The sequence below is a fragment of the Symsagittifera roscoffensis genome, chromosome 2 (genome assembly GCF_963678635.1).
Source record: "Symsagittifera roscoffensis chromosome 2, txSymRosc1.1, whole genome shotgun sequence".
NCBI lineage: Eukaryota > Metazoa > Xenacoelomorpha > Acoela > Convolutidae > Symsagittifera > Symsagittifera roscoffensis.
This window is the reverse complement of record NC_087063.1, coordinates 35496164-35510482: the sequence shown is the minus strand read 5'-3', so window position 1 is coordinate 35510482 and position 14319 is coordinate 35496164. Positions and strand designations below refer to the sequence as shown.

The window sequence follows — 14319 nt, the reverse complement described above, 5'->3', positions numbered from 1 at the left end:
GGCTTCTCTTTCCTGATACGTATTGCCTCTAGTGTTAGGAGTTTTGTTTAGTTATTTAACCTATCAATAATTTCCCAACTAAAATCTGCGCTATTTCAAACAAGACTGCTTTGCTGAAGGTGGAGACCTACCAGTGAGTCTGCTGTCTGAACAAATCTCGAACAGTTTGTCCGACATAGGTGGAAGTGCATCCTCTACATGACAGTTTATAAACCACTATTGACTTAAAGTCACTAAAAATACTGACTTCAGTGATGATAATTAAGGTTCTTGTTTTGTTGTGGTGAAAACCACTTGAGCGTTAGTTAAGTTTCGTACCCTGCTTGAAAAACATTTACTTTGGTTACCTCTAAATTGCAGCATCAGCATTGTGGGCTTCACATCCTTTGGTGTTTGAAATGATTAACTCCTCTCACTTTTCAGGGGCTTGCCATTACCCCTCGACTATTTCGCACTGGGCATCTGGCGCCATATTTGCCGACCAATTTTCAGGGTACTGATTTGTCAGCCATTGTGTCCTACTAATTTCCATAGCCTTATCAAAGTGCTGCCAGTTAGATCCTACAACTTCAGTGTACAAGGCTTTGGATAACACTACGCTTAAACTGAGATGGGGCGCAGCTTCTATAGTTCAGTATAGTCCCAGTATCTGTTGGTTTTTGATGCCAATTACAGGTTACACCCCTATCCTGCGATACATTTGTGTTTAAATCCGGGAACGGCAAATTTCCCTCTGAATTAGTTTCCTCTAAAGTGAACTGTAGATTTGGATGAAGAGATTTGGCGGCATCGAGAACACAACTCGGCTCAACTCTCACTGTTCCCACAGTGTCATCCACATACGTGAGGAACAATTTTACTTGTTGAATATCCTTTTCCTTATTCTTAGCGCAGCCACAGCTTTCACAGTACCAGAATATCTCGGTTTTTGATGGGTACACATCATCGAATAATTTTCCGCATTTTAGATGACCAGTTTCGACAACAATCGCATTCAACTTCCTTTAATCTATATGTTACTTTCCTGCGGCATCATGGGCACAAACCGTTTTTGTCATTCATTGGTTGTATCTCAGTTGTCACCGGTATTTCTTGTCTTAGAGCAAACTCGTACTCCTTTGGCCATAGGTTTGCCAGAATTACCGCAAGGGAAACACCCATTGCTATTCCATCAACCTGCATTTACCTTGAATCATTACACTCGAAATATACTTTGCTGACCGCCATATTCAAAAACTTTTTCATGATTGCTGTCTGAAATTCAGGAGGAGTTTTTCCTGGCTGTACAGCTTCTGTGAGTTGTTTCAAATTGCTTCCTTCAGGGGAACATTAGTGTACAAATTTTTCACATCAAGAGATAGATATGGTTTCATCCGTGTCTAGAGAAATGTTTTCAAATGTTTCTCTGGCATCTTAAGTATTGGTTTCCATAATGGCTCCATCGACACTGTCAAACAATTTTGCAAGTGTTTTGTTAAGGTTCTCATACGAGCTGCCCGGAAGTGATAGTACTGGTCGTAAGGGGTGTCTAAGTCTTGTGTACCTTAGCTAAACTGTACAAACGGGCGCGTTGCCCCCCTGTTGACCTCAACTTAGAATATAATTGATCACTTACCTCGTCTTTTTTTCATGGCAAGTACTTTTTTGTTAAGCTCTTTTTCAAATTTTAGAATAACCTCATCAGTTGTTGCCTCGTTTTTTAAAAACAGCAGATTGCAACAACGATTCCAGCTTTGATTCATACGTTTCTTTCCTCATTATGCAAAAACCAACCCCCTTATCAAAAGGCACAGCAAGCAACCCATTATCTTTGAGATATTACCTCGTTTTTTCAACAGTTTTGCCTCCTGGGGTTTGCCTGACTTTTTTTGCATATATCTTTGCCGCGGCTTCTATTTCACATAAAGTTTTACCAGATGTCTTTTGGTTCTTCAATTGTGAGAGGAGAATGTCGATATCAGCCAAGAAGTGCGTTACGTTAAAACTGACTCTAGTGTGATACTTCGGGCCCAATGACAACACTTCATGTACCCATCCAGGCAGTTCTATGTTATCAAGCACCTTAACTGATCGCTCATTTTGCCCCCAAGAGGTTTATCTTGTCTCTCGGACAGCTTTTCGGACTTTTTACAATGGTTTTCTGATGTTGTTTGTAAGCTTGCCCACACTTGACACCTCAGGAAGCAAAAAAAGGATGTCAACCACTGTTCGCCGATTTCTTTTTGCACCAGCAATCTGGCTTTCACTGGCATTTCTTCATACTTTTTACTGTCCTCATTTACCCTAGAAGTTTCAGTCCTTGGTAGTTTTAAATGAAAATTATGCACGGCTTGGCTCAAAAAACCCCGTTCTCGGGGACCCTAAACATCAAAAAGTCCAGTATTATATCATTTTTCAGACATTCTCTCAAAAACTTCAGTCTATTTACAGATGCTTGAGCTTTTTTAAAGAATTTTAAAAAGCCCAACACAATATTCAAGTTAGTTTTCTTTTTGAAATTTGTCTGAGCCAAACAGCAGGCAAAAGTACTGTGGTCATTGTTTTGCAGGCTACGAGTAATGACACTCACAAGGCAGAAAGCAAAACAAATCACACTTGCCCGTTCTTGTCTTTGAAGCGCAGACACTTCCTCTGCTTTCAGCTTATGCTCCCGTATTGCTTTCGCCTTCCTCCTTGTCTGTGACGTTCTTTGTTGTTTACCCCTCATATTGTAAATCAGTTCTGACAGTCTTTGTTTGTGTGCTTTTACCAATCGCAGAGATTTCAGCTCCACTTCAGCACTCTGGTGCAGTTTCAAATATCCCTTGAGCTGCTCCGCGTCGCTTTGTTTGCTCTTGGAGAGTAACCGTTTTGTTGCTGGATTAATGAGCTCTCCTGTGCCGAGTAGCTGACTAAACAAGTTGGACGTTCCTTCCATTCTGCAACAGACGATCGCCAATATCTGCTGCCTCTTTGATTTCAAATAGTTTGTCAGCTCCTCGACACAAGCTTATCGACAACAGAATGACTCTGTCGACCCGATTTTATTGGACCTCACATAGAACTGGATTTGGTAGAGACGATTAAAAGCATGTGATGCTGTGTTTAGACGCTAGCCAGTCGATTCATAACCTAGCTTTTTTTCCGTTGGTATGTATTTCCGGACGAATGTTGTTTTTTTCTTCACTGCTTTTTTTTTCTAATTTTTTAAAGGTAATCAGAAGGTCAAAAGTATCATAGTAACCTTTACGTTAACCACTGATTTACAAAAATTTTTGCCGACCAACTTTCAGGGTACTGATTTGTCAGCCATTGTGCCCTATTAGTTTCCATAGCCTTATCAAAGTGCTGCCAGTTAGATGTACTCCTACAACTTCAGTCTACAATGCTTTGGATAACACTACGCTTAAACACTGAGGTGGGGCGCAGCTTCTATAGTTCAGTATAGTTCAAGTATTTGTTTTCTTTTTGATACCAATTACAGGTTACACCCCTATCCTGCGATACATTTATGTTCAAATCCGGGAACGGCAAATTACCCCCTGAATTAGTTTCGTCTAGATTGAACTGTAGATTTGGATGAAGAGATTTGGCGGCATCGAGAACACAACTCGGCTCACCTCTCACTGTTCCGACAGTGTCATCCACATACGTGAGGAACAACTCTACTTGTTGAATATCATTTTCCTTGTTCTTAGCGCAGCCGCAGCTTTCGCAGTACCAGGATATCTCGGTTTTTGATGGGTATCGAATAAATTTCCGCATTTTAGATTACCAGTTTCGACAACACTCGCATTCAACTCCCTTTAATCTATATGTTACTTTCCTGCGGCATCATGGGCACAAACCGTTTTTGTCATTCATTGGCTGTATCTCAGTTCCAACCGGTATTTCTTGTCTTAGAGCAAACTCGTACTCCTTCAGCCATAGGTTTGCCAGAATTATCGCAAGAGAAACACCCATTGCTATACCATCAACCTGCATATACCATGAATCATTACACTCGAAATAACTTTTGCTGACCGCCATATTCAAAAGCTTTTTCATGATTGCTCTCTGAATTTCAGGAGGAGTTTTTCCTGGCTGTACAGCTTCTGTAAGTCGTTTCAAATTGCTTCCTTCAGGGAAACATTAAAAGATAAATATAAAATACAAGTGTTACAAATAAAAAATTTCGTCTTAAGTTTTTTTGTTATTATTTGTTCCGAGTACCAAGCGGCGTTCGCAATCTGTATTGCCAGGGAGATTCTCTGTTTTAAAAAGCTGCCTGCTCTGGCTTCCTCAGTGCATATGCTTAGGTTTTTACGAAGCTTGAACAAAAAAAATTATGTGCTGGAGCCGGCCGCGCCCTGAATTTCAAAATCTTGAAAAAGATATCCATCATCTACAAGATCTTTATACTTGTCATTTTTTTGCTCTTCCGCTTCAGCGGCAGCCGTACCAGGGTTACAAACAGACCCGGCATTAATCCTACAAGGTGCTAAAGAGTCTACTACCGTTACATCCCACAAGAGCTGCTCACCAACAGCCCATGGAACGAGCGTCAAACCGTCTGGTCGCTTCTGATTTGTCCTGTAGAGGTGTCGTGGTTCTAAAACAGACGGAGGGTGAGTAGAAGATAAACTCTGCTTTACAGGGGCATTCATGTTTGAACGCCTAGATAATCTCTCTGCACTTTTGAGGCAAGAAAGACCATGCCAACCATCCTCGTTAAGTCTTTTCCGCACACGCATTTATGCCGTTCGCATATTTTTGAGCCTAATCGAAATCCTATCGCAATTCTGAGTTGTTGGTTCCACAGTCTTAACCTTAAATTTTTGCACGGGATGACGTTCAACCAATGGGAGCCAAATCTATCTTGGAACGCGTTGAATCTTTTTACGTCCGTTGGTCCGAGTCGTAAAATCAACTCTGCAATTTCGCTTTCAAAAATTGGCTCCGTCCAATTTTTTTGGATTTCATTTTCCTGAGCCATTTCAATTTTTCCAATTTCAAACCACCGTTTAAGCGCATCATCATAGGTTTCATCCTTATGCTTCAAACCAAAGATTTCGCTCAAGGCATCTTTTGCTCCTAATTCTGAGGCTAAGAAAGCGGGTTAAGCGAGTAGACGAGCGGAAGAAACGCCCAAGCCACCTTTGGCTGCCGGGAGAACTGCTTGTAAAAACTGGTTATCATCCATTTCACGTTAGTGACCTTGCATAACGAATTTCTTAGTAATTTGTCGTAGCGTTCGAAAAAATCACTGTGCAAAAAAACAAGGGCTCTTAAGCAAAAATTATAGGAGTTTTGGCATGCTAAAGCAATTTTTCAGGTGGTAAAAACCATAATGGGCGTCTAGTTTGTCAATGACATCCGAGATTTTTTCAAGCTCCTTAATTTTTTCGTCGAGCAATTCTTTTCGGCAAAGTTCACCGATTGGAGATCCTAAAATGAGGAGTTCTTCTTTTGTTTTTGTTTTTATTTTGGGGCATATTTTTCGAAATTGTGTTAAAATTGAATTATACTGTGTACTAGTAGTCGGTCCCAAAAAACAAAGTTCACACTTCTCAGTGTTTAAGCTCAGGCCGTAAATTTGTTCCGATTTCAGAATGTTTTTAAGGTCCCGGAGTACTACCTTATAGTCGTCGGCTAAATTCCCATCATCTAAATACCAGATGTTAATTTTCGACTCCAACTGTTTGACTAGTGTATGAATTGTATGAAAAAGGGGTGGGGCTTCAGGATCATCTTGCTGAGTTCCGTCTTCTGACATTATGACAGTGCTTCCGTAGAAAAGGTAACTAGGTTTACCATACTCGCAATGAATGTAATTATACAATTCGGGGCGCTTTGAAAAAACATGATTCAGCATTGTTTCTCTAGTTAGAGAGTTAAAGGTATTCTTAAAATCAAGTTTTGTCACTCGGAGAGGGCCTTGCTTCCAGCGCATTTAGACGCGATACGTCTAAGCTTGTTGCCTATGGTAATCGGTCTCAACCCTCCGTCTATCTTTATGAGGGCGATAAGCTTTGCGATAAAAAAAGGTCTTAGGGGTTCGGGTATTTTGCCATCTCCAATGAGGTTTATCAGCTTAGTAAGCGATATCAGAAAATTAAGTCCTGCACTGCCATCCGACTATTAACAAGATTTTTAAAAATTAGAGGAACTTTTTTATCAGGACCTGCTGCTGATCCGTTTGGAAAGGACATTATCCTTTGTATAGGTCAAAATCAATTACGAAAAAACTATCCGAAATTTCCGGATTTGGAGCTGCAAATTTGGCTCGCTGAGGGTGCTTAGACATCAATTTTTGATATTTATCAGTTGAAAAAGGAGCAATTTTGTCATCCGAAACAGCATGCCCTATTCTTCCTTTTACATTTCCTTCATCGAGCTTACTACTTATTAGCTTTTTTCTCTGATCGAGGTCACTCAGAGGTGGACTTGAATCTTGGGGATGGGGTTTTGGAAGTGACACGTCATTTGCTCGAATTTTTTTTATTTATCAACGAGCTCATGCTTGTGGTCTGTTTGCGTCCACTTCTTTTTCGGTTGCTCCAAAAAAAACAAGATTGGCATTTAAAAAATTAGCCATTTTGTAACATCTACATTGTAGACGATTTCATTTATTCTGCCCGAATGACTTTCCGCCAAGGGAACACGCGAGTCTTTTGGTACTCTCTTGAGTAATCGGACATTTGATATGGCTGTATTAACATAATTGCCTAGCACTAAATCAATACCTATTGTTGCTTTATTAACAGATTTTACATCAACGCATAAAGGACACTGAAACCATTGGGTTTTCTTAGAATCGCTAAAAGAAACATTTACACAACGTATATGATACCAACTAGAACAACAATCATATGTTATCATATGTCATGACATTATCAGTCCTGAAGGTTTTAAGCAATCTTTGCTTGTACACTCTTTGTTGTTTTTCCTCATCTTGACGCAGCATAAAGAAAAAAAAAGGATTTTGACGGGAATTTAGGAACTGAACTAACCCATGATAAGCGGTTAGTGGGAATTTTATAAATCAGCAAAAAAAAATAAAAGACAATTAAATTAATTCAAAATTTTAAAATCGAATTATATAAATCAAAAACAAGGAACAATCTCACCCGATCTCAGTAGGTCCAGCGGTGCACCACCAGACTCTTCAAGCCAGTTCCAGTTTCCCACCTCCCCACAGAAATCACGCCACAAATACAAATACGTGGCGTGATTTCCGTTTTTGCTAGTTCTTTATGTTTTAAATTAGTTTAATTTTCCAGACATTGTTTAAAAGAGAATCTGTATATACTCTGTATATACGCTGTAGGTTTGGACTATCTATAAAATTGTTTGTAAACTTAAAATACCAGCTCGTTCTTAATTCTTAAAACTGATGTTTTTTTAGTATCCGTAACTTCATATATTTTAATCAACCAATTTCTGACCTGTAACCGAACTTGTTTTGTTTTGTTTTGTTTTGTTTTGTTTATTGCTTGTTTTTTGATGTTGTGTTTTTTTTGTTTGATGTAACCAATGAATTTTAACCAACTTTATTATTTACACTTTGCTATACTGATGCCTCGGCTTTTTACTGTATAGTAATTCAGGTGTTCTTTCTTCTTCTTCTTCTTCTTCTTCTTCTAGAAAGCCACTTGACAGACCTGTCTCTAAAATCCCTCAGAGGGCGCTCCACAAACAGGCACAAACATCAAACATAACAAATCTATTTAATAAGTTTATCACAACCTTTGAGTAGCTCATACATGCCGCATGAGTTCACCAGTCATTGCACTTTTTGCATAAGATCCAGTTCTCCGCCGTTGACTTGTTGCAGGCTGTAAACTGGTCCTGTTGCTTTGATACCAACCGATGTCTTAATCAACTGTTAGCCTAATTGTTGAGATAAACTTATTAAATAGATTTGTTATGTTTGATGTTTGTGCCTGTGTGTGGAGCGCCCTCTGAGGGATTTTAGAGACAGGTCTGTCAAGTGGCTTTCTGTGGGGAGATGGGGAACTGGAACTGGCTTGAGGAGTCTGGTGGTGCACCACTGGACCTACTGAGCTCGGGTGAGATTGTTCCTTGTTTTTGATTTTTATAATTCGATTTTAAATTTTAAATTAATTTAGTTGTCTTTTTTTTATTTGCTGATTTGTAAAATTCCCACTAACCGCTTATCATGGGTTAGTTCAGTCCCCTAAAGTCCAGTCAAAATCCTTTTTTTACCTTTATGCTGCGTCAAGATGAGGAAAAACAACAAAGAGTGTACAAGCAAAGATTGCTTAAAACCTTCAGGACTGATAAATTGGATTAGATGTGATTGTTGTTCTAGTTGGTATCATATCAGTTGTGTAAATATTTCTCTTGGCGACTCTAAAAAAACCCAATGGTTTCAGTGTCCTTTATGCGTTGATGTAAAATCTGTTAATAAAGCAACAATAGGTAATGATTTAGTGCTAGACAATTAAGTTAATACAGCCATCTCAAATGTCCGAGTACTCAAGAGAGTACCAAAAGACTCGCGTGTTCCCTTGGCGGAAAGTCTGTCGGACAAAATAAATGACATCGTCTACAAGGTAGAAGATGTTACAAAATGGCTAATTTTTTTAACGTCGTTCTTGTTTTTTTTGGAGCAACCGAAAAGAAGTGGACGCAAACAGACCACAAGCATGAGCTCTTTGATAAATAAAAAAATTCGAGCAAATTACGTGTCACTTCCAAATCCCCATCCCCAAGTTTCAAGCCCGCCTCTGAGTGACCTCGAGCAGAGAATAAAGTTAATAAGTAGTAAGCTCGATGAAGGAAATGTAAAGGGAGGAATAAGGCTTGCTGCTTCGGATGACAAAATAGCTCCTTTTTCAACTGATAACTATCAAAAATTGTTGTCTAAGCACCCGCAGCGAGCCAAATTTGCAGCTCCAAATCCAGAAAAATTGGATAGTTTTTTCGTAACTGATTTCGACCTATACAAAGCGATAATGTCCTTTCCAAACGGATCAGCAGCAGGTCCTGATAAAAAAGTTCCTCTAATTTTTAAAAATCTTGTTAATAGTCGGATGGCAGTGCAGGACTTAATTTTCTGAAATCACTTACTAAGCTGATAAACCTCATTGGAGATGGCAAAATACCCGAACCACTAAGACCTTTTTTTTTGGCGCAAAGCTTATCGCCCTCATAAAGATAGACGGAGGGTTCAGACCGATTACCATAGGCAACACGCTGAGACGTATCGCGTCTAAATGCGCTGGAAGCAAGGCCCTCTCCGAGCGACAAAATTTTTTCGGAAACGTACAGGTAGGATGCGGTACCAAACGAGGAGCAGAAATAGCTGCGCACTCGTTTCGAAACCTAATTGAACGCGACAACACTCCAAAATGCACTATTCTTTTAAAACTAGATTTTAAGAATGCCTTTAACTCTTTAAACAGAGAAACAATGCTGAATCATGTTTTTTCAAATCGCCTTGAATTGTATAATTACACCCATTGCGCGTATGGTAAACCTAGTTACCTTTTCTACGGAAGCACTGTCATAATGTCAGAAGACGGAACTCAGCAAGATGATCCTGAAGCCCCACCCCTTTTTCATACAATTCATACACTAGTCAAACAGTTGGAGTCGAAAATTAACATCTGGTATTTAGATGATGGGAATTTAGCCGACGACTATAAGGTAGTACTCCGGGACCTTAAAAACATTCTGAAATCGGAACAAATTTACGGCCTGAGCTTAAACACTGAGAAGTGTGAACTTTGTTTTTTGGGACCGACTACTAGTACACAGTATAATTCAATTTTAACACAATTTCGAAAAATATGCCCCAAAATAAAAACAAAAACAAAAGAAGAACTCCTCATTTTAGGATCTCCAATCGATGAACTTTGCCGAAAAGAATTGCTCGACGAAAAAATTAGGGAGCTTGAAAAAATATCGGATGTCATTGACAAACTAGACGCCCATTATGGTTTTTACCTCCTGAAAAATTGCTTTAGCATGCCAAAACTCCTATATTTTTTGCGTACGAGCCCTTGTTTTTTGCAAAATGATTTTTTGGAACGCTACGATAAATTACTAAGAAATTCGTTATGCAAGGTCACTAACGTGAAAATGGATGATAACCAGTTTTTACAAGCAGTTCTCCCGGCAGCCAAAGGTGGCTTGGGCGTTTCTTCCGCTCGTCTACTCGCTTAACCCGCTTTCTTAGCCTCAGCAGTAGGAGCGAAAGATGCCTTGAGCGATATATTTGGTTTGGAGCATGTGGATGGAACCTATGATGATGCGCTTAAACGGTGGTTTGACCTTGGAAAAATTGAAATGGCTCCGGAAAATGAAATCCAAAAAAATTGGACGGAGCCAATTTTTGACAGCGAAATTGCAGACTTGATTTTACGACTCGAACCAACGGACGTAAAAAAGTTCAACGCGTTCCAAGATAGATTTGGCTCCCAATGGTTGAACGTCATCCCGTGCAAAAATTTAAGGCTAAAACTGTCGAACCAACAACTCAGAATTGCGATAGGACTTCGATTAGGATCAAAAATATGCGAACGGCATAAATGCGTGTGCGGAAAAGACGTTACCGAGGATGGTTGGCATGGTCTTTCTTGCCTCAAAAGTGCAGGGAGATTCTCTAGGCATTCAAACCTGAATGCCCTTATAAAGCAGAGTCTATCATCTACTCACATTCCGTCTGTTTTAGAACCACGACACCTCTACAGGACCGATCAGAAGCGACCAGACGGTTTGACGCTCGTTCCATGGGCTGATGGTAAGCAGCTCTTGTGGGATGTAACGGTAGTAGACTCCTTAGCTCCTTGTAGGATTAATGCAAGGTCTGTTTGTAACCCTGGTTCGGCTGCCGCTGAAGCGGAAGAGCCAAAAAATTGACAAGTATAAAGATCTTGTAAATGATGAATATCTTTTTCAACCGCTAGCTTTTGAAATTCAGGGCGCGGCCGGCCCCAGCAAAGAAGTTTTTTTGAGCAAGCTTTGTAAGAACCTAAGCATATGCACTGAGGAACCCAGAGCAGGCAGCTTTTTAAAACAGAGAATCTCCCTGGCAATACAGATTGCGAACGCCGCTTGCGTACTCGGAACAATAAATGACTAAATAACTTTCGACGAAATTTTTTACTTGTAACACTTGTATATTATATTATCTCGTGTCGAGTTGCGTGTTCTTATTGAAGAAACATAACCCGTATCGATTTTAATTGAAAAGGACTAAAACACTTGTCATCTTCTTTTATCATTATCACTTCCATATCTAGAAAATTCCAAGGATTTTGACTGGAATACATGATGAAGGGACTCATGACTGTAACCTCGGTTACTATGATACTTTTGACCTTCTGATTACCAAGATAAAAAAAGATGAAAAAAAAAATTGATGTCTAATTGTGGACAGTGTACCAGGCATATTTTCTATGGAACTATTTAATAAGTTGATCACAACAGTTAGGCTAATTGTTGCTAATATCCAACTCAACCTGTTCACAGACCGTCGTATGACAAAATGACACCTTTTTCTACATCACAATGGTACTTTGTTGGATTTTCAATTCAATAATTGTTCTAAAGTCTCGAAATCTGACAAAAGTTCTTGTAAAAACTCGACTGAAGATGAAAACTGATTTTCTGGCACTCGCGATTGGTGCCTTTTTCATTGTTCTTTATTCTGCTGTTTAGATAGATAATCATGGGTAAACGTTCAACTACAACCACTAAAAGTGGTAAATTCATGAATCCTACAGATCAAGCCAGGAAAGAAGCACGGAGGAAAGAATTAAAAAAGAACAAAAAAACGCGTATGGCAGTGAGAGCGTCTGTGCTGAAGAACAAGAATGTTGAGCAAATTTTAAACGACATGCGCGATCTTGGTAAGTCACTTTTAGCACAAAACGCTCTAGTTTTTATGGGCTAAGCGTAAATGATGGCAATTCGGTTGCGTTTAAGATCGCCAAGAGTATGACCCGGAACCTGAAGACCTTCGTGGTCCCCTTGCGGTGCAAGACAAGGTCATCAAAGAAAAGAGAAGAAAGTTGGTAGAGACGTTGGACAGAGTGCTTAAGTTGTACAACCGAGATGATCCTGAAAGAGCAGTAGATGTAAAGTCAATGATAAGCGAGTACGAACAAGAAAAACGACAAATGGCTCATCATTTTGAAGCAATTAGGTAAGACATTACATTGTAAATGTTTTTAAGGGTAAAAGGAAAAGGCTATGAAAGTAACGTTTTTCTGTTCAGACAAACGAGGTTCGTGAACTTAGACGAGATTCCTTTGCCACCATCCATGAACTTCAACGACATTCCCTTGCCATCCGATGAACCATCCGCACCCGGGTCTATCACAGGTGTTAAGCAGCTGTCAGCTCAGCTCTCAGCTGTAATTGCGAGCACTGGCAAAGCTCCCCCGGGTCCACCACCTGGAAAACCCCCTTTGAAGAAGTTCAAGCAATACTACACGTCAGCGCGTTCCAGTGAATTTGAAGAGAACAGTCTGATGTCTGGGAGTCTAAGTATGCCCCCAAATAGTGGAAACCTTGACCCCGTTCAGGCAAGATTAATGGCTCTGGCCGAACAGCCAATACCTGGTCAACCTATGCGCCCACTGCCTACGAGAGTAGATGAACCTCTACCTCCAGGTGTAGCACCTCCTATGATGCCTCCTCCTCTTGGAAACCAAGTACCTCTCGGCAGTCGAAATCCTAACAGACCAGATGGAAACGCACCTGGATCAGTTTTTACTGCTCCACCAAGTATTATAGAAAAAACTCCAGCAATAACGATCAAACACCAGCCAACGATACAAGCCAAGCCACAAATAAACCCTGCGCTCAAAGCGGCTTCAACTAAATTTGTGCCGACTGCGTTAAAAGTCAAAAGAGAAGGAACCAGTCACAAAGTCAGATCGGCTAGCGAGATCGCTGAGGCAGCTTTAGCCGCTTCTAGAACTAATAGCAGTAAATCTCAAGACACAGTTGCACCTACTCCGGCAGCTAGTAAAGATGAAATATACCAACAGTTTTTAGCCGAGGTCAGCGAACTTCTCTAGTTTTTTAAATCTTTTGTTTGATGAAATTTGAGTTTTCATTCGATAATTCAGCTTGTTTGTTTAATGGTATTATGATTAGTGCTAATAGATTATTTTGATGCCTGATATTTTTCATGACAGTGATATCTGAGCAAAAAAGGATCGGGTAAATAAAGTCTTGACCTCGTTTAAATTTTGAAAAACTTGTCATGATTAAGAATAATGAAGGCAGTGAAGGCTCTTATATAGGTCTTGCTGATTTTTGTCTCGTTTTTTTTTCGGGAATTGAAGTGTATTTGGTTTACTCCTGTACTTAGTAAAATTAATACCAGTTCGTATGTTTTCCTTGGTTTTCCTACCTTTTTTCGCTTAAAAGCTTCATTCGGCCTAAAAGGTTTCGGTTTGTTTTTTATTGGATTAGTTACCTAATTTGGTGCCGCTTCAAATGCAAAAACTGGTTGATTTGTTTTCAGGTAGTTTTGTTGCAAGATTTCAAAGTTTTACAATTTAATTTACGATGACCTTAATTTCTAAAACAATTAATTTTTTTTTTCAATTTATTGGCCTTTTACTTACTTGTTGTCGGCTAAGGTGTCGCTCGGTAAATAGTAAAAGCTCATTTAAGACTGTTGGTTTTTTTTTCAATTTTTTCGTTTCCGTCTCGATTTCTATTCGCTAGGTTGCAATGCTGCGCTTGCGTTGTATCGCAACTGATGCGAAGCTCAGTTTCGCCTCTGTGTATACAATTGTTTTGGGTGCCGCATTTGAGCTCTATTCTGCTGTTTATTTCTGCTTGCATTAGCGAAGTCAACAATACCGCTATGTTTTCACTGGTAGTACACCAAGTGAGTTATTGTTTAGTTAAGCCATCAAGTTTATTTTAATCAACGTTCATTTCAATTCCTAAAAGAAACAAGGATAGTTGGTTACTGTGCAAGTTGCACAGAATGTTCCAACCATAGTCTTTAGTAAACTACGGTTTAGAAAGTTTTTTTTTTCAAATTAGTGTAGTTTTTTTCTGCTTGGTGTGATAAAAGAATCTGACGTAAAAGTATAAGTTAGGCATATCTGACTGTCAAAGTAATATTGGGCAAATTGGACAAAAAATTTTGTAAATAAATGACTGAAAAACTAAAAAAATTTAAACACTGATTCAACACTTGGAAAACTTTTTGGAAAATGTTGTTCGAATCACGACTGAAAGGGCTTTAATATGATATATCTTTCAAACCAGTCCGTTGATTATTTGTGGTACCTGGTTTTGCGTGGAAAACAAAAAGAAAAAACTAAAACAACCGAATACAAAGTTCCTCCCCATTTTCCG

General features: G+C 39.4%; 2 protein-coding genes across 3 annotated transcripts in view; both read left to right on the top strand.

Annotated features, from left to right (window-relative positions):
- Positions 1-7862: 7862 nt before the first annotated feature.
- Positions 7863-13123, top strand: LOC134838947 (WW domain-binding protein 11-like). 2 transcript variants are annotated; one of them, XM_063854313.1, is made up of 4 exons: positions 7863-7882; positions 11652-11840; positions 11917-12136; positions 12209-13123. In XM_063854313.1, exons 2-4 carry the CDS (start codon positions 11660-11662, stop codon positions 13014-13016), a joined length of 1209 nt encoding a protein of 402 aa, XP_063710383.1. In that variant the 5' UTR covers positions 7863-7882; positions 11652-11659; the 3' UTR covers positions 13017-13123. The 2 variants fall into 2 exon arrangements, with proteins under 2 accessions (XP_063710383.1, XP_063710382.1); XM_063854312.1 differs by lacking the exon at positions 7863-7882 and having other exon boundaries at positions 10217-11840.
- The window catches only part of LOC134838946 (dnaJ homolog subfamily C member 7-like), a 175496-nt gene continuing 169039 nt past the window's right edge, over positions 7863-14319 (top strand). The window contains exon 1 of the mRNA XM_063854310.1: positions 7863-7880. The gene's annotated coding sequence lies outside the window, so the exon portion shown is untranslated. The remainder of the gene's footprint in view (positions 7881-14319) is intronic.

What these genes read in the sequence shown, in the direction of transcription:
- LOC134838947 (XM_063854313.1), top strand. Translation starts at nt 11,660, where the DNA reads ATGGGTAAACGTTCAACTACAACCACTAAAAGTGGTAAATTCATGAAT. An exon ending in AAACGACATGCGCGATCTTG is followed by an intron (nt 11,841 to 11,916) that starts GTAAGTCACTTT and finishes GTTGCGTTTAAG; the next exon opens with ATCGCCAAGAGTATGACCCG. An exon ending in CATCATTTTGAAGCAATTAG is followed by an intron (nt 12,137 to 12,208) that starts GTAAGACATTAC and finishes TTTTCTGTTCAG; the next exon opens with ACAAACGAGGTTCGTGAACT.